General features: G+C 58.9%; 1 protein-coding gene across 3 annotated transcripts in view; it reads left to right on the top strand.

Annotated features, from left to right (window-relative positions):
- Window positions 1-438: 438 nt before the first annotated feature.
- Dhrs3 (dehydrogenase/reductase 3) overlaps window positions 439-24,602 on the top strand; it is a 29,581-nt gene continuing 5,417 nt past the window's right edge. Inside the window, exons 1-5 of one of the 3 annotated variants that reach the window (XM_048350268.1) lie at window positions 439-701; window positions 2,259-2,699; window positions 23,572-23,715; window positions 23,964-24,083; window positions 24,320-24,558. In XM_048350268.1, coding sequence (XP_048206225.1) covers window positions 2,505-2,699; window positions 23,572-23,715; window positions 23,964-24,083; window positions 24,320-24,558 — 698 coding nt within the window. In that variant the 5' untranslated portion in view covers window positions 439-701; window positions 2,259-2,504. Of the gene's footprint in view, window positions 702-1,651; window positions 2,700-23,571; window positions 23,716-23,963; window positions 24,084-24,319; window positions 24,559-24,602 lie in introns of those variants that run through there. The other 2 variants (XM_048350269.1, XR_007211508.1) reach the window with 2 other exon arrangements.

The following is a 24,602-nucleotide window of genomic DNA, read 5'->3' as shown; positions in this document are numbered from 1 at the left end:
GCTGAGATTCCTGTCCCATCTGATGGGAAGTGGCTGTCACCGTGATGGGATGGAGCAAAGGAGGACAATGGCCTGCCCAGGAGCCTCCTCCCTACCGGCCAGCGCCGCCGAGCCCAGTGGGCAGAAGGGTGGATCCGGAGTGGATCTCCACTTCCTGGGCACTAGTAACCTGCACGGTGGGTGGAGGAAGCCCGCAAGGTCGTTAAAGCTCCTTCCTCCCCCTCTCCCCTCCCCCTGCTTTCCCAGTGACTCCGATGGACCGGCCCCGAAGGAAGAACCTCACCGGTGGGAACCCAGCGGCCCAGCAGGTGAGAAGGCCAGCCCCAGCCCCGCCCCGCCCTCCGGGCCCCGCCCCGGCCCCGCCCCGGGCCCCGCCCCCTCGATCTGCATAGCTCGCCCACGCTGGCGTTAAAACTGCCCACTCCTGCGCACCCCGGCCTGCCGGATCGTCTCCGGGGCCGAGCGAGGCCCACGGCGCCCCGTCTGAACAAGTCTGGGGCTGGAGAGGCCTGCACCAGATTCCAGAGCAGAACCCCAGGCTCCCGCCCATACGGGCTCGGAGGAGGCAAGTCCCGTCGGCGCTGTGCACCCCGGCGGCTGGCTCGTCCGGGTGACTCAGCTCCCGGGCTACCGACCACTCTAACCAGCTCGGTTCAGACTCCCCGCGGGGACGACGGCCTGCGGCTGGGGAGGGCTGGGGGGTTACGAGGCGGATCCCAGACAGGAGGCCCCAAAAGAGGGGACGCTGCCGGCGGGGTCACCGGGGCACAGGTTCTGTTCTTCGGGAAACTGCTGTCCGTCCAGCGGATGCCAGCCCCGATGCGCAATAAAAATACTCCTAGCTCACCGAAGGTGTGTTCCCTGGCATCTAGGCGGTTTCTTCACCCTGCCCACCCCACCCCACCCCCCTTCAGAGCAAACCCTTCTCACCCTCCCGTCCCCCAAAAGTGGGGAAACGTGGATGGGGCTAGGAGGCAAAGGTGGGGTCTTGCCCCCCCAAAAGTGGGGAAACATGGGTGGGGTGGGGCAAAGGCGGGGCGTGGCCTCCGGGTCCTACTGGAAGGCCGGGGGACACGGGAGGCGGGGGGGGGGGGCGAGGGGGGGGGCTGTGACCAAGTGACCTGGAATAAACCCTAGGCGACCCGGTCGGTTCCCGGCGTGCTAGCGTCCCCCCCCCCCCATCCCACCCCGCCCCCGGGCCAGTCCCTGGCAAGCAGGGGTGATCACCTGGCCCGGGCTGGGAGGAATGTGTCCGGGAGGGAGCCGGCTCGCGGGAGTCGGTTCCAGCGTGTTTGGGTTCCAGCTGCTGGCCCGCAGGGACGCCAGCCACAAGTCCCGGCTTGCAGCGAGCGAGCGCGGGTGGCGGCGAGCCCGGGTGCGCGCCCAGGCGCGCGGCCCGCGACGGCGCGGCAGGGGGGGGGGGTGGGGAGGGAGGGGAGGAGAGGGAGGCGGCTGCAGCCACTCAGAGACACGGGAGGGAAGCCTCCCAACAACTTTAGCTGTCAATCAGACTTAATGGGGTATTAAAAAATGGGGGGGGGGAGGGAGGAGGGAGGGGAGAAGGGAAGGAGAGGGAGGGGAGAAGGGAGGGGAGGAGGGAGGGGGAGGGGGAAGGAAGGGAGGGGAGGGAGGAGGGTGCCCGCTTGCTGCGCGCCGCAGCTGCCCGGGGAGCGAAGGATTGAGGCGGCCGCCACCCCCGGGGGCCGCTCCACGCGTGCTGCGCCCCGGGGCCCTCTCCAAGTTGGAAAGGGCGGATCGCAGGCTGTAGATGCTAAAAGGGAGAGAGAAGGAGGGGAGCCGGGATCGAGCGGCAACTCCCGGCGAGGGGCTGGGAGCGAGAGCCAGGAGGAGGAGGAGGAGGAGGAGGAGGAGGAGGGGAGCCGGGAGAGCGAGCGCGCGCGTCCCGAGCCGGCCCGGGACCCCGGGATCCCGGACCCGGGGACCCCCGCCTCCCTCGCCCGCGCCGCCGGCCCGCAACTGGCGTCTAAGCAATTTCCTGAGCCCAGGGGTCGCCATGAGCCCTCGGGAGACCTTCGCGGGCTGAAATCGGGAGCGCCCAGCACTTTTATCCCCTACTTTGTTGTTTTGTTTTGTTTTCCCCACCCCGGAGAGCCGGGCTGGGTGGGGTGGCGGGCGAGGAAGCTCCGTTTCGGAATCGGCCTTTTTATTTTTTTTCTGTCTTGCACTTTGGACCCGCGGGGCGCGCGTGGTTAGAGCCTTTTTTTCTTTTTCTTTCCCCCCCCCCCTCTCCTCCCCAGCCTGAACTCCTCGTCCGGTAAACATTACCTGAGCGTCCCCAGCCGAGACGCGGCTGCCCGGGCAAGAAACTTCTTGTTCGAATCCCCACCCTCTCTGCCCGATCACCAGCCCGGCGCTGGGGGTTGACTCCCCCTCCCCGCCCCCGCTCCAAGGAGCGTTCCGTTCCGGTTTTGTTCGGCCTCGGGGGAGTTGTGCCATCGCCACCCCGCGCCGGCCCCGGCCCCGGCCCCGCGCGCGCGGGGAGGATGGTGTGGCGCTGGCTGGGCGCGCTGGTGGCCTTCCCCCTGCAGCTGATCTACCTGGTGGCCAAAGCGGCCGTGGGCTCGCTGCTGCCCGCCAGGCTGCGGGACCTGTCGCGGGAGAACGTGCTTATCACCGGCGGTGGGCGAGGCATCGGGCGCCAGCTCGCTCGCGAGTTCGCAGAGCGCGGCGCGAGAAAGGTACGAGGTCGGGGGTGGAAGTGGGGGGGCTGACCGGGACACCTGGGACTGGGGACGCCGAGGGTCCAGGGGATCCCTCCTCCCCGCCACGCGGGGAGCGCCCCTGGCTGGGAGGAGGGTGTGGGGCGCCCCGATCCCCGCACCCCACTCCTCCCCGCTCCACCTTCTCTTCGCCCGCCTCCCCGGCTGCCTGCGAGGCGAGGCGCGCGCGCCCCTGGGCAGAGCCGGGAGCCGCCTGCTAGCCGGCGCTCGGTGTTTTCCTTGGCAACCGACTTCGCAGCCCCCAACCTGGGCGGCTGCAGCTCCGAGGACACTGGAGATGGGGTGCAGGCTGGGGTTTGCAAAGGAAAGTGGAGAGAGGGTCTTGCATGGTCTAGCCTGGCCTGAGAGCGCCGGGAGGCCCAGGTGTCGGGAACTGGAATGGGGGGGGGGGGGGGCTAGGGTAGCCAGCAACCGATAAAGAACCTTTCACCGCTACTGAGACTGGGCTTTGCCGTTCATTCTCTGTGTGTATGTGTGTTCACGCGTGTGTGCATACATGTGTGCACACTTGCCAGTCCTGGGGCTTGAACTCACTGCCCCAGGCTCTTGCTTAACTTTTTCCCACAGGCTGGTGCTGAGCCACTTGAGCCACACCTTGGCTGCTGGCTTTGGGGTGGCTCATTGGAGCTAGGGCTTTCCCTGGAGACCCTCAGATCTCAGCCTCCGGAGTAGCTAGGGTTCCCGGCCGGCGTGAGCCACTGTGCACCTCTTGCCCTTCACTTTTTTTTGTTGTTGTTGTTTAATGGTGCCAACCTCGCATGGTGATGAGTTTGGAGACCTGGTGCCAGAGTGTGGGGAGGGTGACACCCCCCCCCCACTCCGGTCACCCACCCAGCTCCCAACTCAGGGTGGACTGACTCACCCAGTGACAGGGCAATTGAGAGAGGGATTTGAGGCCAGCAGGCCGGGCTGGCCGGGCGAAGAGGAAGAGTGAAAACAGAGAATTAGTTTGAAATTTAAACTGTGGTGAAGGAAGGGGGGGGCGGGGGGGTGGGATTGTTGAAAGGACCAGCCAAGCCAGCTGATCTGACGTGGGGCCACATACCTCTGGGATTAAGTAAATATGTACTGTTGAAAACCAAACCTGCGTGTCTTTCCAGGTTGCTTTTGTTGTGTTAAATACTGCCCTGAGATTTACAATTCCTTCGGGGTGGCTGGGACTGAGCGTGAACTTTGGAGTTTGAACTATCAGCCAAAGCTGATGGCTGTGTTAACTCTTCCCTTGCTGGCCTGTAGACCACACTGGGGGGGGGGGGTGTCTGGGGGGGGGCTCCAGCTGTCCAGGACTCCCTCACTCCTTGGGTGGTTTTGGACAGCTGTTTGACCTTGCAGTTGGAAGGGGAGTTGGAAAATGTTTTTAACCCTTGGACATACTGAGGAACAAGAAGAAACTTGGTCTCCAGCACTTTCTCCATGGAAGGGTTCCAAAGCCCTTTGTGCCGGGAGGGGGGGTGGAGCCGGGAGTCGCTGGGGACTGGATTATTCAGGATGTCTGCGTGTGGTTCCTGAGCTGTCTGAATCTCTTGGAAACTTTCTTCTGAATCTTCCATTTGGCTCCGGTCCTGAGGCTTCTTCTCTGTTCTAATGACTGGCTCAAGTAGGCTTACCAGGAGGGCCGAGACAATCTGGAAAAACTTGACCAGACTGTTAACCATCCTGAGTTGATGGCACATGTGTGTGTGTGTGTGTGTGTGTGTGTGTGTGTGTGTGTGTGTGTGTGTAACACAGCACATAGTTTGGGCCTGAGAGCCCCGACCCCACCTGACTTGGGAGAAGCACCTTCTTCTGAAGCAATTAGAAATATGCGTTAAGGGCTGGGAATGTGGCCTAGTGGTAGAGCACTTGCCTAGCATGCATGAAGCCCTGGGTTCGATTCCTCAGCACCACATGAACAGAAAAAGCTGGAAGTGGCGCTGTGTCTCTAGAGGTAGAGTGCTAGCCTTGAGCAAAAGAAGCTCAAGGACAGTGCCCAGACCTTGAGTTCAAGCCCCAGGACTGGAAAGAAAGGAAGGAAGGGAGGGAGGGTGGGAGGGTGGGAGGGAGGGAGGAGTATGCTTAAGTTGATGGCTGAGTCTTCCCCCTGTCCTCTCCCTCCCCCCAAAAAAAGGATCCACAGGAGCCTGGAAACTTCCAGAGACCCAAAGGCGATGGCCACCAGGGTTCCATGTACCTCATCTAGCCAATTACTGGAGCCTTCCTCTTTTTGTCACCAGGAGTGTCTTGGGGTCCTGTGGGTCAAATGTTGGGGGGCTGGGTGCTTTGGGGGACAGGCTTGAACGGTGGGCTGGGAGTGGTCCAGGAGTCCCCCTCTGATGCAGAACCAGCTATGACTTTGACCCTGAGTGAAGTTGTGCCATGGAGATTTGTTGTTTGGTTGGTTTGGTTTGGTTCAGTTTGCGCCATTATTTACTGGGGCTTGAACTCAGGGCCTACAGGCTCTCCCTTGTCTCTCAAGGCTGGTGCTCTACCATTTGAGCCACAGCTCTACTTCCAGCTTTTTGCTGGTTAGTTGGAGATAAGCATTCCTCAGATGTGTCTGCTGGGGTTTTGGAACTCAGTCCTTAGCGCACAGCCTCGAGTAGCTAGGATTACAGGCGTGAGGCGTCGATGCCGGCCTGTGGCAGGGTTCGAGTAGTGGTGACATCTGGTGGGATGGCCTGGCCGCTGGGATTGCGAAGCCCAAGGGGTTGATGGGCCCCTGGCACCCCGGATAGGCCACGGTCATCATCGCCACCCAAACCTGGTGTCTGCCCACCACCCCGTAGGGTCAACTTGCTCGCAACTGGTCCTTGATCTGCTCTTGCTGGTAACTTGATGAGAAATGATGGGCAAGCTCCAGGTGACACAGCTGTGACTCTGTCCCTGTCTCCTGAGCAAATGTGGCCTTGTAGATGCCACCGGGAGCCATGGCAGCCTGGTCCCCCCCCTCCCCCACCCCGGTGGCTCGTAGCATTCCTGGAGGATGGTGCTCTACCGCTTGAGCCACGCTTCCAGCCTTTTTGTTTATGCAATTTGTTTTGGAGACTAGGTCTCATAGGATAGGCCAGGTGGGCCTCGAATTGGAGATCTTCCTGTCTCTGCCTCCTGAATAACTTGGATTACAGGTGTGCCCCACCATGCTCAGCTCTAACAAGGTGACTTTCAATGGTAATTCTATTACCCCCCTGAGAACAAAATAAAATCCATTGTATCAGTGAAGCCAGAGCTTTAGGCTCCAGGCCCAAACTCCTGGGACTCTACCTGTTGGGTCCAGCATTCACCTCTACATGCCAAATAAAGAGACAGGATGAAGGGCAGGGAAAGGAAGACAGCACATCTTCAGCCACCTTTGGGGTGCAGACATAACTTCAACATGTCATCGGGACCTGGCTGGTGGTCTCTCCTGAGGAGGCTGTATTGCTGCATGGGGGGTGGTTTCGGTCCCCACAAAGACGATATCCACCCCACCCCCAATTCCAAAATGATTGCAGAGTGATCCGAAGAGCGACAGGCGTAGAGCAGAGACACATCCAGAATGGTGGCAGGGTTGCCAAGCTTGCCTCTTGCTTGTAGTTCCTTCAGGAACTTTGCAGCGAAATCAGCACTGAAGCACCTGTTGCATCAGCACCCAGAGGGAAGCAGCGACTCTCTACTGTGTTCTAGACTGTCGGTATAGTGCACACTGGAGAAAGTCCTGGAATGGAGGCTTGGGAGAGACCCCTGGGCGGGCGCAGGTGAGCAGAGATGAGAAGCCGCGTCAAGTCCCATGGCCAGCCTGGGAGTTTTGTTGGTGACTTAGAGGAAGAAGCCAGTAGCGGATGCTTTTTTAAAACTACTGAGGCATAGGAACTGTTCCAGAAGGTTCTGGGGGGTCACACAGGCCCATGAGGAGTTGGGCACCTTTTCCTGGCCTTTGAGCTTCCCACAGACAGTGCCCTTTAAGCAGGTGGGACACAGATTGTGTACTGGGGGGGGGGGGGGGCTGGGTCCCTTCCACCCTTCACATTCTGAGTCAGCTCACTGGAGGAACTGATGACTGTGACCAGGACAGAGGCCAAAGGCGTGAGAGGAGACAGCAGAATCAATCCACCAGGCACCGGTGGCTCACACCTGTCATCCTAGCTACTCAGGAGGCTGAGATCTGAGGACCCAAGTTCAAAGCAGCCCAAGTGGTGCATTGAAGCTGTGTTGGAGACGTGGCTCGAGCAGTAGAGCACCAGCCATGGATGTGTGGGGCTCGAGTTCAAGCCCACCTACTGGCCTCAAAAGCTCTGCCACAGCGAGTTTCGGGCGTCTTTGGGAGTCCGTCAGCCATGATGTCCTGCCTTTGTCGGGGCTCTGGGGGACCCTAGGAAGCTGGGAGGAAAAGGCAGATGCGAGAGTCCACCCTCCACCTTGCGCTTCAACCCTGCAGCTCTCAACGTCGCGTGGATGGCTTCTTTGGATTCTTAAGGAGCCTGACAACGTGGTCACCTGCATGACTATGGCTGAGTGTGCACGTGTGCACATGCTTGAGTAGGTGTGTGTGAACACGTGTGTGCATGAGTGTGCGTGTGGTCTTGCAGTATGCACGTCTGCTTGTGTTTCTGACTGGCATCACATACGCTGGTGGTCTAGACGGGGCTGAGGCAACATTGACAGCGATGGCGGTGGCTAGGACTTCATCCCCTACGTGGCCACACCACGTGTCTCCACACGCGCTGCTCTGCGTGCCCTGAGCGTGCTCAGAAGCAGGTACCACCTGTGGCCCATTTCTGAGATGCAAGTGCAGTGGGGGGGTGGGGGTGGAGAGGGAGGGGTGGTTGCTTTGCTGGAGACCAACATCGAACCTGCAATTCCAAGCTTCACATCCAAGGCAGCCAGCCCAAGCAGGGGCAGAGAAATCCTAGACTCGATCGCCAGTTCACCAGCAAAATGCCAGACTGGGGCCATGGTTCAAGTGGTAGAGTGCCAGCCCTGAGCAAGCAAGCCAAACAAGTGCCAGGCCCTGAGTTCAATCCTTCAGACCAGAGAAAGAAAAGAAAAACAACCCAGAAAACAAAAGGCCAGAGCTCTCCAAACTAGGGTAGATAATCTCTGCCTGGCCCAGCCTGCCTCCGTCAGGGTTACCCTGAGGTCAAGAGAAAAGCTGTTAACTCTGGGCCTCAGCTGCACTGAGGGCTCTGGAGGAAGTTTGACAGGATGCAGGCAGGGCCGCCATTAACTCTACCTTCACACATCTTTCCTTTGACCCCAGCAGGATCCATATTCACACGCACAATCAAGCCGATGCTGGCCTAAGGATTTGGGCGGGCCTCAGCTACCGTGGGTTATTTTAAAGACCCAGCAGACCCGACCCCACAGGGAAATAGCTCAGTGGGGCATCTTTTCCTGCAGAGCCTGTAGTCACCAGGCTGGACTTTCAGATGCCACCTGTGAGCTTTGGTTACACAGAGAAGGGAGAGATCACTGTGCATGGTGGGAAATCCTGGGAGACTTCTCTAGGAGGCGATCGCCCAGGGACATTTATACAAAGTCTTAAAGTCTGTCCCTGGTGGGAGGGTCTAAGGAAAGGAGTACTAGCTAGGAAGAGACACAGTATACATTTGGACTTTCCAGGGATTCTCCACAGGCTTACACCATCCCACTAAAACCCAGCTAAGGGTCTGGAGGTGTGGCCAGGGGCAAGAGCGCTTGCCCAGTGTGTGCAGTGCCTTGGGCTTCATCCGGGCTCCCAAAGTCAAAAACAAACAAACTAAATAACCAACCAAGTCCTCCAGATCGAAACACTGTTGCAAAAATGTGACTTTTTGGACTTGAACTCAAGGCCTGGGCATGCTTCCTTAGCTCTTTTCACTCTAGGCTAGGGCGATACACTTGAGCCACATCTCCACTTGCAGCTTTTTGCCAATCACTTGGAGATAAATTGTCTCACAGACTTTCCTGCTCAGGCTGGCTTTGAACCACCATCCTCAGGTCCCAACCTCCCGAGGAAGCTAGGATTGCAGGCAGAGGTACCAGTGCCCCATCCGGCTTCAGAAACGTGCCATCAGGCCTCCTTGTCCACGACCATTTCAAGGACAGGGCTGGGAAGCATTGTGACCGTTGAAGTCTGTGTCGTCCACGCTGGAGCGTGCAATCAGAGGAACCCCATGAAGCCGACCAGCTTCGCTCCCGTGTGGTAGCTTAGAATTCCACGCCACATCTTTCTGGGTGTTTGGAGGGGCAGGGGCCATTGCTTTTAGAGAAGGGACAGATGAGGCTCGAAGATGCCAATCCCCCCCCCCCCCCGACCCCACTTGGATCCCACAGGCTAGGACAGCCCCTGCTTAGCTAGCACCTTTGCCCTGCAGGCCCCAGGCCCCTCCCGCCCAGGCCCAGAGAGCCCCCAAGTCCTCCACCCCCTCCACCCCGCCCCCCCCAAGGCTCTCCTGCTTCCCGGAATCCTCCGCCAGAGGCCCACCAGAGTGGACTGCAGGCCTCTGCAGCCTTCCCAGCCCGGGGACCATGACTTGGGGGGGCCACCACCCCCCCCCCCGCCTCCATGGTGTACTCTTGCCTATTGGACCCAGTGCTCAACCAGGAACCAGGAGCAAAAGGCAAAGACCTGACTGACGCAGCTGGAACAGCACCCCAGGTCCTCTCCATGGGGCCTGGGTCATGTTTGTCTCCACATCCAGTGGCTTCCCTGGTGGGGGCTGGGCTGTGAGGAGGCGGGGCCAGCGGTTACCTGGGCAACCCCGCACGCTCTGCAGGGGGTTAGTGACACCTCTGCTCTCCAAGACTGGAGAGGGCCGGAGCTGTTTCTCTCATAGCTTTGACACCTGGCCCGGTATCCTGTACACAGTCGGCGGGGTGCCCGGGGGAGTGTGCACAAACCACCCTTCACAGCTGGTGAGAACCAGTGTTGACTGAGCACCTACTCCATCCCAGGGACGTTTGCTTCCTACCAGAGTAGGGCACCTCTGCGGTGTGGGGCGAGATCACGCTGGCCGCACCCCGTGGGGACTGCAGAGCGTGTCCTAGCAGCCAGGTGGCTCACCCAGTCACACAAAGGCCACGCCAGCCTGCCTGGGGGCGGGAACGCTGGGACCAGAAGGGCCCAAGTCTGGCTAACTTCAGGTCTGGCTCTAGAGGCTCATGCCAATTCCGGACTCTGGCTCTCCCCCCCTCCCCTCCCTCCTCCCCCTCTGCTGCGGCTCTTCCAGGGGGCCCCAGCCCACAGGCCGGTCTGAGCAAGCAAGCGGGGAGCCAGCCATCTAGCACACCTCCTAGCGGAAAGGCAGCGGGGAGCTTTCCATCACCCCCAAAGACACTGCCAGAGACCCAGGCCTGTGCCAGGCCGCCCTGGAGTCTAGCCAGGTCATTTACTGACCCCAGCAGGCAGGAGGAGAGAACGGACTGCAGGGTTGAGCAAAAATACACAGCCAGCAAAGGGGTCCAGCAGGTTAGCAGCAAAACTTCCTCTGGAGACTCTTCTGGAAGATTTCAGGGCACCATGACAGGAATGGCGAAGGAGGCCAGGTCGTAGTCCTGTGGCCAGCCACCCTCTGGGGCAGGCATTGGTCAATGGGCAGGCTGGTGCTTCGGCCTCGCTGTGGTGGGGTGGGCATCCCCAGGTAGAGCCCCCGTGGCCCGCACGCTGTGGTCTCTCTGTGGGCCCTGGGGCAGTTACCGCGAGGCACCGGGCCAGCGTGACCACAGGGCAGCCTGACTTTCATGTGGGCAGTGGCCCTGCCCCGGGCTCCACCCCCAGCCCTCTGGTCTCAGCCCGCAGAGCCGGGCCTGCCCTGGGAGGAGGCAGCGGGCCAGGTTGGGCTCCCTGTGGGCTAGGGACGCCCCAAACCCTCCAAGGGCTTCCAGACACCTCTGGCTGCTAGATGCAATGCCTCAGCTCAGGCCACAGTTGCCTTTTGGGGGGTAGGGGGTGCCCGTGTGTGTGGTGTGTGTGTGTGTGTGTGGTGTGTGTGTGTGGTGTGTGTGTGTGTGTGTGGTGTGTGTGTGGTTTGTTTCCTGTCCTGGGCACACCAGGGCAGGAGGCAGCGGGAGCTCAGAGGTGAGACACCGTTCATTTAACAAAACACTTGCCACCAGCTAAGCTCCTCTGAACAAACGCATGTGTGGGGTGGGACATGTAACTACTCCTATTTTCATTCTTTTTTGGACGGATGTTCTCTCTTTCTTTCATCATTGTTATCAGCATGCGTTGATTGTACAAAGGGGGCTTCGGGGGGGGGGGGGGTCCACACACGGGCCTGATGTGCCGGATCTACCCCCCCCCCCAACCCCTTTCCCCTTCCCCCTTCTGAAAACAGTCTCAGCAGCTCTCTCAGTTCTATCTTCAGACATGCAAATAAACCACTGGGCTGCATTCACACACACACACACACACACACACACACACACACACACACACACACCCGCTGCCCCCCCTCCCAGCCTGGCATTATTATTTTGCACCAAACCTTCCCTGTCACTTTCCCCTCCCCTCCATTGGCCAGCTGTCCCTGAGCCACCTCATGCCTTCGCGCGGTGTCGCAATGGGTTTCCACATTATTCGCCCTCCATCTTTCCCTCTCATCCTCCTAAATAATCCCATTGTTAAAATCATGCTGTGTGTGGGGCTGGGGATATGGCCTAGTGGCAAGAGTGCCTGCCTCATATACATGAGGCCCTGGGTTTGATTCCCCAGCACCACATATACAGAAAACGGCCAGAAGTGGCGCTGTGGCTCAAGTGGCAGAGTGCTAGCCTTGAGCAAAGAGAAGCCAGGGACAGTGCTCAGGCCCTGAGTTCAAGCCCCAGGACTGGCCAAAAAAAAAAAAAAAATCATTCTGTGTATATGTATGTAAATAGACACACATGCATATTGACATATAACCCACTGGTATATATGTATGCGTGTTCAGATACATAGGTGTGTGTGTTGGTGTGTGCACGTCCATGAGTGGGTGGTGTTCTTTTGGTCTAGCTTCTAAGTAAGAGGGAAAGCATTTTGGGCTTTCTGAGTTCAGCTTGTCTCTGTCGGTATGACACGCTCCAGTTCCATCCATTTTCCTGCAAGTGGCAGGATTTCATTTTTCTCCATGGCCGTGTGATACTGCACCGTGTGCACTGTGCATGGCTCTTCTTCCTCCACTTGTTCATCTGTCCTTGGACACCTGGGCTGGTTCTGTTGTTGGGCTCTTGTGAGCAGTGTTGTGATGAATGGCCGCATGGGTGTCTTTCTTGTAGGGTCACTCACTCTTCTGACATGTGCCCAGGCTGTGGCCAGGTCATGCGGTGTGTGTGTGTGTGTGTGTGTGTGTGTGTGTGTGTGTGTGTGTGTGTGTACGTGCCCATGTGCACGCATGCACCTACACCAGTACTAGAGCTTGAGCTCAGCTCCTCTCAGCTAATTGGAAATGAGTCTCACAGCTGGTTTCAAATCTAGCTCCTCAGACCCGCCCTGCCCTGGGGCTAGGATTAGAACTAGGAGCTATTTCTAGTTCCTGAGGGTTTCCCATACTGGTCTCCTCGGTGGCTGCACCCATCTGCATTTCCACTCAGTGTCTAAGAGTTCATTTCCCCCCAAATCCCCTACAGTTCCCATTTTATAGATAAGAAAACTGGGTCCCAAGAGGTGAGCTACATGCCTGAGGCCACACAGCTCAGGCCGTGGTGGTGGGAGCGAATCCTGAGGAGGAAGCTCCGTGGTATCTAGCCGCAGGGTCTAAGATGAGACGCCAGCAAGCAGGGACAGTGAGGAAAACGCCGGACAGGAGCCCATGAGGAAGGCTGGCTCCCGTCGGGGGTCCCAGGGAGTGGGCACAGCCAGAGCCAGGGTGTGTGGGTAGGGAGAGGTGTGAGGGTGGGTAGGGGGTGGGTAGGAAGAGGTGAGGGTGGGTAAGCTTGAGCTTGAGCAGACCTCACAGGGCTGCAGGTGGCGTCTAGACTGGACTTGGAGCCGGTAAAAGGTTACTACAAGGGTACACAACCTGCCCAGGTAGGCAGAAGCGGGGTGGGGCGTCCCAGTGGAATTCTCCAACCAGGGGAGTGAAGGTCACTTTCCACAGAGCTGGTACTAAGGAAAAGCTCCACCCAGCCCGCCCTGGCCTGGATAGGATGTCCCGACCCGGCTACTTCCTGTTGTGAGGCCTCACTTCCTGAGCCTCCCCGCCCCCCACCCCCCACCCTCCAAGCCCAGGTCCTGGGTCTGACAGGAGGCAGAAAGATCATGAACTCCAGGACAGCCTAGGCTCTGCAGTAAGACTGGGTCTCAGCAAAACAAAAGAGATGAGGAGAGGGAGAGAGACACAGACAGACAGACAGACAGACAGACAGGAAAAGAAGACACACAGAGTTAGTGACACCCACAGCCAGGCTGGAGAACCCCAACACAGCACTTCAAAAACAGAGAAACCGCCCCATGGGGGTTCTAATAGAGCATGTCCCAAATGTCCCAGGCAAAACTAAGAATAAACATGGAGCGAGGTGCTGATTGGCAGGTGCCTGTCATCAGAGCCGAGATCTGGAGGATCATAGTTCAAGATAGAAAAGTACCCTGGGCTCCATCTCCAGCATAACCCGCGAAAAGCTGAGCCGGAGGCGGGACTCAAGTGGTAGAGCGCCAACCAACCATCAGCAAGCAAGCTAACCTCAAACTGGAGGACTGCCCAAACAGAGAGACAATGTGGGAGCCCTTGAGGGTTTCCAGGCAAGGGGGGTATGGGTCCCGCCACGGCGCTGAGCGGAGCCCCTGGGGAAGGGCAGGCTTTGCCCCCAGATCTCCTGCTTTCTGTCCCGGCTTTGCTGTCCTCTGGTTCGATGGGGGTGTGCTCACCCAGCATGCACAAGGCCTTGGGTTCCATCCCAGACCTGGGGAGCCAGAGTGGGGAGCAGGTGTGCAGGGATGGGGTGCACTGTGTGACTGGTCCTGCAGCCCGGGAAGGCCGGTGGACTAACAGAAGGTCCCGCTGGGTGTCGCCGGGTCGGCCGTGGCTCGGCTTGGTCCCCTATCCTGAAACTCTTGGTAGCTTCTCAACCAAGAGCCTCCCCCCATCCACCTGGTTGAGCACCAGACAGCATGGGTTGTTCATTTGAGAGAAAAAATCACTTCATTCATTCATAGCACTTGACTCTCCTTCCGCGGGTCTGGATTCCTGAGGGGATGCCCCCCACCCCCGACATTCGAACTAGTATGGACTCAAACAATGACAGTATTTGTTCAAGGCTAGCACTCTACCACTTGACTGCTGGCTTTTTCTGTGTATGTGGTACTGTGGAATTGAACCCAGGGCTTCACGCGTGCTAGGCAAGCACTCGACCACTAAGCCACATTCCCAGCCCCTAATAACAATCTTTGTTGTTGTTGTTGTTGTTGTTGTTTGCCAGTCCTGGGCCTTGAACTCCGGGCCTGAGCACTGTCCTTGGCTTCTTTGTGCTCAAGGCTAGCACTCTGCCACTTGAGCCACAGCACCACCTCTGGCCGTTTTCTGTATATGTGGTGCTGAGGAATCGAACCCAGGGCTCCACGGATACAAAGCGAGCACTCTTGCCACTGGGCCATAGGACAATCTATGTGCAGACAATGTCACAGGGTGTGAGGGGGAGGGGATACGTGTTGCCTCCCTGCATTCCAGGGGTGCTGGTAAAAGATCTAGGGTGACTTTGGGGCTCCCTCCCCCCTTCCCCAAACCTAATGTCAGGATAGTCGTAGTGGGCTTCAGCTAAGGAAGTGTGTACATGTGGGACTCAGAGCCCCAGCTCCTTACAGCAAACCTGGAGGCTGGGGGCTGGGGGGAGGGGCAGAAGGCTTCCTGGGGTTCTCTGAGCCCCCCCCCAAATTCCCTGGCCACTGAGGCTTCTGACCCGACTTTGCCGCTCCCTGAGCATTTCTGTACACTTTTGACCTTCCCCACCGCAGCCCAGAGAGCCCAAGTGACTCATCTGAAAGTTGCCCAGGGAATAATCAGAATAAGCAGCCCGACCAGGCCGCTTTCCACGTGGCTGCGGCCAGGGCTGGGGCTGGGAATGCAGGCCAGAGAGGCTCTGCGTCTCCCTGGGATAAACCGGCTGGCCTGGGGGGCCGCGGGGCGGGGGGGGGCACCCCAGATTTGACACCTCCTCCTACCAGGAGGATAGGGTCACCCGTCCTCACCCCCACCAGAACTCTCCCCAGTGCCGGTGTGTGGAGGCCCCCTGGGGAGGCAGAGGGACCCCGGGGGGGGGCACAGCCAGGGAGGAGGGCGGCAAGTACTCACGGGGGGGGGGGAGACGGGGGGGGCCGGAGGGGGGCGGCCTGGGCTCCTTACCCCAGCTCACTCCCACCCTTCCCCAGCTGCCCCCTCACCCTCCTCTGTACTAGGACCCTGCCCCCATTCTGCTGCCCCCACCCCCACCCATCTGCCCCATGAGCCCAGAGCCACTCAACCCCCCTCCTGCCCACCCATCTCCCACCCTTCTCCAGCAAGGGGAACCCTGCCCCCTCTTCCCCCCGCCCACTTTCAGAAGGGGCCCCCTGGAGGGCCGCCAGGCCCCACCAAGCGCCACGTGGCCCCCGGGGCCACCCCGGGTCCTGTGAGCCTGCCAGCCTCGTGCCCGCCCCACGTGGAGCCGGCCCGGCCCGGCCGGACCTGCCGCTCTGTGTTGGAAAGCGTTGGCTGCCAGCTAGGCGGGCATCTGGCCTGGCGCCCTCTTCCTGCAGAGCAGCCAGGCCCCCGGGCGGCCTCCCCTGCCCTCCCCGTCCCTCGCCTTCACCCTGGGCTCGGGGAGTCAAAGGCCCCCTGGGGACCTGAGTCCTGATCCTCCTCTTCCCAGATACCTAGGAGGGCCCCAGAGGGAAGGGTGCCGGCTCAGGACGGTCACCACGGCTCAGGGACGGCCACCATGGCTCAGGGACAGTCAGCACAGCTCAGGGATGTCACTACAGCTCAGGACAGCCACCACAGCTCAGGGATGTCACCCCACCTCAGGGACGGCCACCACGGCTCAGGGATGTCACCCCACCTCAGGGAAGTGACACGGCTCAGGGATGTCACCCCAGCTCGGGGATGTCACCCCAGCTCAGGGATGTCACCCCGCCTCAGGGAAGTGACACGGCTCAGGGATGTCACCCCAGCTCGGGGATGTCACCCCAGCTCAGGGATGTCACACAGCTCAGGGATGTCACCCCGCCTCAGGGATGTGACACGGCTCAGGGACAGTCAGCACAGCTCAGGGATGTCACTACAGCTCAGGGACGGCCACCACAGCTCAGGGATGTGACACGGCTCAGGGATGTCACCCCAGCTCAGGGACGGTCACCACAGCTCAGGGATGTCACCCCAGCTCAGGGACAGTCACCACAGCTCAGGGATGTCACACGGCTCAGGGGTGTCACATGGCTCAGGGATGTCACCTCAGCTCAGGGACAGTCAGCACAGCTCAGGGATGTCACCACAGCTCAGGGATGTCACCCCAGCTCAGCGATGTCACATGACTCAGGGATGTCACCCCAGCTCAGGGACGGTCACCCCAGCTCAGGGACAGTCACCACAGCTCAGGGATGTCACATGGCTCAGGGATGTCACCTCAGCTCAGGGATGTCACCTCAGCTCAGGGACAGTCACCTCAGCTCAGGGACAGTCACCACAGCTCAGGGATGTCACATGGCTCAGGGATGTCACCTCAGCTCAGGGATGTCACCTCAGCTCAGGGACAGTCACCTCAGCTCAGGGACAGTCACCACAGCTCAGGGATGTCACATGGCTCAGGGATGTCACCTCAGCTCAGGGATGTCACCTCAGCTCAGGGACAGTCAGCACAGCTCAGGGATGTCACCTCAGCTCAGGGACAGTCACCACAGCTCAGGGATGTCACATGGCTCAGGGGTGTCACATGGCTCAGGGATGTCACCCCGGCTCAGGGACAGTCAGCACAGCTCAGGATGTCACACGGCTCAGGGGTGTCACATGACTCAGGGATGTCACCCCGGCTCAGGGACAGTCAGCACAGCTCAGGGACAGTCACCACAGCTCAGGGACAGTCACCCCAGCACAGGGATGTCACCACAGCTCAGGGACGGCCCCCATGGGTGTGGTGTGGTGTGGTGTGGTGTCATGCTGGTGTTGCACTGGTGAGGTATCGCACTGGTGTCACGCTGGTGTCACGCTGGCCTCCTGGCCTCCAGTTCACACCGCTCCCTCCCTCCCACCCCGCCCGGGGCCTTACTTAAGTTTTATTGGCAAAGACCTTTCTGAATCAGGTCATGCTCACAGACTTCTAGAAGTTAGGGCTTGGATGCACATCCTTAGGGTCACAAATCACCCCATGATACCAGCCCCTGCGCACTGGTGAGGAACCAAGGGCAAAGGCCACGGAGCACCGGCGTGGCATGCGTGCCTGCCCAGGGCAGAGCCCGGGCGCCCCCTGATGCATGCGCACTCCGCCAGCCACCTGCCCCACCAAGTGCTGACCCACCGGGGGTCCCAAAAGAGGCCCCAGGGGGCCTTGTCACCTCAGAACCCCTGGGGTTGGCAGAGGGACACCCGAGGCTGCACACGCACAAAAATCAGCTATTGATTATTATTCAGTATAAAAAAATACACACTGACACAGACACATAGACACATGCACACATGCACACACACACACACACACACACACACACACACCACCTTCTTGAAGATCTTGCTACCCTGCAAGAATGTGGTTGTCAGGGGACGGCGGCTGAGACTATGTCCTACGTCTCCTGGACACAGACTTGCTGAGCACTGAGAGTCCTTGAGTCCTCTTAGTCCTTTGCCTGGATGGGGCAAGGCCTGGAGCATGTGGACTTTGAAAATGGGGCTCCTGGGAGAAAGGTGGCAGGGAGTGGAAAGCCGAGATGGATCGAGGGGCGCCTGGTCCCCAGACGTGCACTCAGAAGGTTGACTTTGGGAATCGGCAGGGCGGGTGGGCTTTGGGCCGGGCCCTGGGGGGTGAGCCTGTGCTGCAGTGGGCGGGGCGACAGGGAGCCCGCGGGGCGGGGGGGGGGGGGGGGTCGGACCTGACGGTGCTGGGCGGCCCAGAGCCAGGCTGGAAGCCACAGCTTCACCGTCCTCGTGCAAAGGATAGATAGGAGGCCAACCAACGTGCTAACTAAAGTCTGGATACTCCAGACAGGATTGCAAGGCCGTGTGTGTGTGTGTGTGTGTGTGTGTGTGTGTGTGTGTGTGTGTGTGTGCGTGTGTGCGCGCGTGTGCGTGCCCACGTGCGTGCTTGGGCCGGTGCTGCGGCTTAATCTCCCGGCCTTGAGCTCTTTCTTCCTCGGCTCTTCTGCTTCGGACCGGTGCTCTACCACGTGAGCCACATCTTTTTTTCCACTTTCTTTGGCTGGTTAATCGAGATAAGAGTTTGTCTGTCTGGGTTTGTCTGTCTGGGCTGGCTTTGAACCCCAATCCCCCGATCTCAGCATGAGCTGTTGGCGTCCGGCTGTATCTCCCTTCTTCTGTTGTTTGCGCCGCTGGGGATTGAACCCAAGGCCTTGCGCGTGTGGGCATGAGCTCTGTCACGGGGTCTGCACCCCACCCCCGTCCTCTATAACCAAGAGGTGCCAGGCCCCTATTTCTGTTCCCCTGGGTCCTCCTGGAGGCACACCCACTCACCCCACTGTGTCCCACACCGATCTGGATCTAACTGGATCACAGAGTAAATTTTACCTGCTTGCTCCTCTCCTCTCCCCTGCCCCCCCTCCGCTGCGCACCCCCCTTCCACCCCATCTCCCAGCCTGTGATGCTTTGGGGTCCCCAGTGGGGATTCCCTTCCTTCTGCACAGCCAAGGCCCTGGGACACAAGCTGGCCTGCCCCGGACCTGCCGGGGGACCGCCTCCTGGGGCCCCCCTGGTAGAACAGGACAGTGGCCCCCAGCTCAGCTCTGGAAGAAAAGCCAAGTGCAGACATGGGAGCGAGGAGGGCAAGGCGAGAACACCCATGTCCCTTAGGCAGGCAGATTTTTCTAGAAGCTTCTAGAAATGGGTGACCATGACAGGGACATGTGATGAGCTTTTCCTCTGTGCCTGGCCCATGCTGGGTGTAAGAGGGCAATGAGATTTCCCAGAAAACGTGGGCGCTCACCAGGAAGGGGGAGGACAGCTGGGTACTGACACAGACGCAGACCAGGTGTCATGTTTGCCCTAGGGTATAGATTCACACTGGACACCTCGCTTCATCTGTACCCCCCAAACTTACACACACACACACACACACACACACACACACACACACACGGGGTCTTAAGTATGGAAGCATGACAGATGTCAGCTGCCGTGCAGTCTCGTGGAGAGAGGATGGAAGGAGACCCTGTGAGGTTCAGAACGGTGGGGACATTCCCACAGGGCTCTGCAGGATGCTTGGAAGTCAGCCTAGAAGTCACCTTGGCATGTCACACACAGAAGTGCAAACAAGGGGTCCACCTTAGAGAGAATACCTGGGCTTATGTAATCCACTGACAGCAAGGTCTACCAGGAAGCCATTACTGCTTCCAGCTCCTACACCACGCTTCCCCTTATGCAAGCAGACATCAAGAACCCAAGGCCAGCCCAGTCCTCAACTCAGGTGCCGACTGGCAGCACGGCAGTCCCCTCGCGCTGAGCCTCCCTCCCCTCCCTCCTGCCCGCCTGTCACAGGAGGGGAAAGGGCAGGGGCTGCCCCTTGTGCCGGAGGGGGCAGCAGAGCAGCAGTCACCCAGCCGCCAGGCTCCTGATTCTGTAAACTCTGCTTAGGAGTCAATCCTGGAGCTCTGACACTCCCGCCCCCCGCTGCCCCTTGTCGTGGGAGTGAGGAAAGAGAGGCCCAGCCGGCTCCCTGAGCTCTGCCCCCCTCGCCCTGTCTGGCACTGGGCAGGTTGCCTGGCCTGTCAGCTGCAGGGTCTCCACAGGGAACTCGGGTCCAATCACCGGGCCGAGCCTTCGAGGGGTGCCTGTAGCATCCCAGCCAGGAGCTCTTGATTCCCAGGGAGGGAGGGGTACAGCTGGGGGACCCGGTGGACAGAGTCCCGGGCCCCCCACCCCTGCGCCCACCTCACCCAGCCCTGGCCATCCATCACCATGGAAACAGCCCGTCCAGGCCCAGCTTCTAGGACCTGAGAAACAGCATACCAGACACACAGACACACTCAGAGAAACACAGACTCACACACCTTCACAGAGAGACTCTCACACTATGGAAAACACACAAACTGGGCACCCGTGGCTGGCGCCTGTCATCCCGGCTGCTCAGGAAGCTGACATCGGAGCATCACATTCAAAGCCAACCCAGGCGGGGAAGACCGGGAGACTCTTATCTCCAATGAAACTCAAAAAAAATACAGAAGTCGGGGCTGGGAATGTGGCTTAGCGGTAGAGTGCTTGCCTAGCATGTATGAAGCCCTGGGTTCGATTCCTCAGTATCACATACACAGAAAAAGCCAGAAGTGGCGCTGTGTCTCAAGAGGTAGAGTGCTGGGCTGGGGATATGGCCTAGTGGCAAGAGCGCTTGCCTCGTACAATTGAAGCCCTGGGTTCGATTCCCCAGCACCACATATACAGAAAATGGCCAGAAGTGGTGCTGTGACTCAAGTGGCAGAGTGCTAGCCTTGAGCAAAAAGAAGCCAGGGACAGTGCCCAGGCCCTGAGTTCAAGGCGCAGGACTGGCAAAAAAAAAAAAAACAGAAGTAGAGCTGTGGCTCAAGTAGTAAGAGTTTGAATGAAAAAGCTCAGGCCCTGCGTTCAAACCCCAGTACCAACACCAAAAAGAAAAAAAATAAAAACAAAACCAGATACACAGAGACTTGCAGACACATAGACACGGCGAGGCCTGCATGCACCAGCCCGAGACTCCCTTTCGCCCGACACTAAGGCCCTGTCCCGGGCAGAGTTCCAGCCCAGGAGGGCACACAGGGGCACCCTGCACCTGCCTGACTCCCGGCCTACACAGACCCCTCGGGGGGTTCTGGAGCCCTGAGTGACCCTGCCAGGAAGGGTGGGTAGTGTCTCAGCCTAGAGAGCTTTCGCCCTTGCCACCCAATCCCACCCTCCTTTGACACTGGCTTGCACCCACTCCACACACACCTAGCACCAGGATGCTGAAAGGACCATGACACCATCAGGCCCCCAAGGGCCTCCTGGTCTGGGGAGGCAGGAGGGGCAGCCTCAACAGGCCCTCGGAAAAACCCCTGAGCCTCGGGGTGAAGTCCTCGCCTGTAGAGCCCCGAGGCCCCCTTTAGGTGGAACCCCATGCCCACCTGCTTGGTGACAGCCTCAGGTCCCGGAGTGAAAGGTGCCATCTGGACCCCAAGAGGGCATCACTGGGCCTTCCGGCCTGCTGCCCTGACCTCCCCCAAACACTCCTCTGCCTTAAACTGCCCTCTATTGACTTGATCACAAGTTCCTAAGATCCCCAGAGATATGCCTTCACCAGACTCGGGGGACAGGTGAACCCCACTGCCCCATTGTCCATTGAGCCAGAGGTGACCAGCGCAGGAAAAAAGAAGCTGGGATTCCTCACATCTCAGGCGGACTTACTCAGAAATGGGTGGGTGGATGGGTGGATGGATGGGTGGATGAGTAAGGCTGGATGGATAGATGGTTGGATGGATGAATGGATGGATGGATGGATGGGTGGATGGGTGGATGGATGGATGGATGGGTAGATGGATGGATGGGTGGATGGATGGGTGGATGAGTAAGGCTGGATGGATAGATGGTTGGATGGATGGGTGGATGGATGGGTGGATGGATGGATGGATGGATGGATGGGTGGATGGATGGGTAGGTGGATGGATGGATGAGTAGATGGAGTGATATGGGACAATAAAATGAAATGTGAATGTCAGTGACTTTGACCAGGGATAGGGCCTGGGAGAGTTTAGGGTACTTATGCCAAATTGCATTCTTGGATCATTTTCCTCTTCATTAAGCCCCCCCACCCCAGCCTGTCCTGGGCAATCCCACCTAAGTGTTTTAGTTCAGCCATCAAGAGTGTGTCCCCTGGCGCCCGTCTGATGGTAATCTTTCTGCCCTTGATGGCTGGGGGACAAGTGCAGGAACCTCCCTTGTAAAAACCTTTCCTGGGTTTCAGGACTTGGACTAACCGAGGTGGTCAGACAGAATGAAGGCTCTCCAGCCAGTCGTCCGGGTCGAGAGGACATTCTGATTTTCCTTTTTTTAAAAAAAAAATTTTTTTTGGAAGTTAAAAAGCTAATTTAAAAACCTCAAGGCCAAGCCAAGTAGACTCACGCCTGAAATCCTAGCTGTCTGGAAGGTGGAGGTCGGAAGGACGGCAGTCTGAGAACAGACCAGACACGACAGTTCACCACACCCCTTCTCAAGGGACAGCTGGGCGTGTTGGGCAGGCTGACTGTCATCCTAAAAAGAGGAGGATGACGGTCCAGAAAGTGACACCTTATCACACACAAAAAAGGTCCAGGGCGGGGCTGGGAATGTGGCCTAGTGGCAAGAGTGCTTACCTTGTATACATGAAGCCCTGGGTTCGATTCCTCAGCACCGCATTTATAGAAAATGGCCAGAAGTGGCGCTGTGGCTCAAGTGGCAGAGTGCTAGCCCTGAGCAAAAAGAAGCCAGGGACAGTGCTCAGGCCCTGAGTTCAAGACCCAGGACTTGCCAAAAACAAACAAAAAACAAAACCAAAAAAAGGTCCAGGGGGCATGACTCAAGGTTATAGCACCTGCTGAGCAAGTATGGACTCCTGAGTTCAAAGCCCAATATCACCAAAAGAAAAAGAAAGAACCCTTCAGTGGGTCAGAAGCCATCGTGCAGCTAACATCTCGCAGCTAAATCTGAATGGTCTGTGTGAAACTTGTGAGCTTTCCAACAAAGCAACTAAGAAACTGACACTCACCCCCATCATCTAGGTGGGCTTTTCTCGACATGAAAAGAGCCATGTAACCAGAGCCCGCAGTTAGAACACTTGTTTTCCTTTCCTGCATCAGCCATTCTTTTCTTTTTGCCAGTACCAGACTTTGAACTCAGGGCCTTGCACTGGATTACTTACTTCACTGGCATTCTACCACTTGAGCCACAACTCTAGCTCAGCTCTTAGCTGGCCACTTGGAGATGGAGTCTCATAGTCTTTTTTGCCAGGGCTAGCCTCGAACCTCAATCCTCCAGATCTCAGCCTCCGGAGTAGCTAGACAGGGGAAGCAAGAGCCACCCTGCACCTGGCTCATTGTGTTCTGATTGGGTGAACTCCCAGCAGCACCCAGCACCCGCTTTTCTGCCTCTGTCCCTAGGGCTGTTGGTCTCCGCCCTTCTCCCTCTGTGCCGATTAAGCCTACGATGAGGGTGGTTAGTCCCACAGGCGTCTGGCCCTTGGTTCCTGTAGAAGGAAGGACGGGGCTTCTCTTCCCATCGTCCATGGGCTCTCCATTCATAAATGTGCTCAGCCCTTTGATGCCAGCCAAAGTCACCTACCTCCTGTGATTACCTGTCGGGTGAGGGTGTGGTTCCTTCCGGTTCCTTCCCCCATCCTCCCTTCCTGACGACTGAGGTGAAGAATCTCAGCTCCAGACCTCATTGGTGAGAACGTGGGCTCCTTCCTAACAGAACATTCCAGAACATTTTCCAGGAAGAGCTCCGTTATTGCTCTGAGTCTGCAGGAAAGACTGGGGCAGGACTAGCAGACCGGGAAGTATGAACGAGATTGATGGTAATGCCAGGTGGTTGACCCCCGGGGCTTCGAACCTGCTGCTTCGCCTGAGAGGAGGCAGGTGCTGTCCTTCAAAAGCTGCCAGGGTCCATTGCTCCCGTGCGTTTTATTTTGGGTGCTGTCCGGAGCTTCAAGGAATTTAAATGACTTAACTGAATTTCTGATGGCAATGTTGTAGCCCTCCGGCTTGCCTCCCAACCACCCATCACAAGTGATTCTCCTCTCCTAGATTGTTCTCTGGGGCCGGACGGAGAAGTGCCTGAAGGAGACGACAGAGGAGGTTCGGCAGATGGGCACCGAGTGCCACTACTTCATCTGTGACGTGGGCAACCGAGAGGAGGTGTACCAGACGGCCAAGGCCGTCCGGGAGAAGGTCGGTGCTGGGCCGCCCGTCCTCGAGCACGTGGCTGGGGGGAGGGGGGGCACTGGCGAAGGAAAGATGCTCGTGGGCCCTAAGCTAAGGGCAGACCCGCTTGCCCGGGGCACCTTCCAGAACATTTTCCATGAAGCAGGTTACTTGCGTGGAAACCATTTTTAACTGGGGGGAGGACTGTGGCGCTGGGCTGTGTCGGTCCAGGTGGCGGCCACCGAGGCTGACCGCCATCGTGGCCCTGCCCGCAGGTGGGTGACATCACCATCCTGGTGAACAACGCCGCCGTGGTCCACGGGAAGAGCCTGATGGACAGCGACGACGATGCTCTCCTCAAGTCTCAGCACATCAACACTCTGGGCCAGTTCTGGGTGAGGCCCAGCTGGGGACCTGGGGAGGGGCGGGGAGGGAGGCTCACCAAGACTGGGGTCCAGGCCGGGGAGGGGGGGCAGCCCCAGGTCACGAGGAATGCCTGACCTGAGCGCTCTCCCTCGGTCACGGACGGAGCTGTGAGTCCCCGGTGGACACTCTCCCGGGTGGGGGGGGGGGGGAGGGATTAGAACCTGCATCTGCTCCGGGCTGACCCCCGTTCCCTGGACGCCCTCAGACCACCAAGGCCTTCTTGCCGCGCATGCTGGAGCTGCAGAATGGCCACATCGTGTGCCTCAACTCCGTGCTGGCGCTGTCCGCCATCCCCGGCGCCATCGACTACTGCACATCCAAGGCCTCGGCCTTCGCCTTCATGGAGAGCCTGACCCTGGGGCTGTTGGACTGTCCGGGCGTCAACGCCACCACCGTGCTGCCCTTCCACACCAGCACCGAGATGTTCCAGGGCATGAGGGTCAGGTCAGCCACCTCCCCCGAGCCAGTCCACCCCGTCCACTGCACGC

Source organism: Perognathus longimembris, chromosome 7, assembly GCF_023159225.1.
Source record: "Perognathus longimembris pacificus isolate PPM17 chromosome 7, ASM2315922v1, whole genome shotgun sequence".
Lineage (NCBI taxonomy): Eukaryota > Metazoa > Chordata > Mammalia > Rodentia > Heteromyidae > Perognathus > Perognathus longimembris.
The sequence above is the reverse complement of the archived record's forward strand: the minus strand, read 5'-3'. Positions and strand labels throughout refer to the sequence as shown.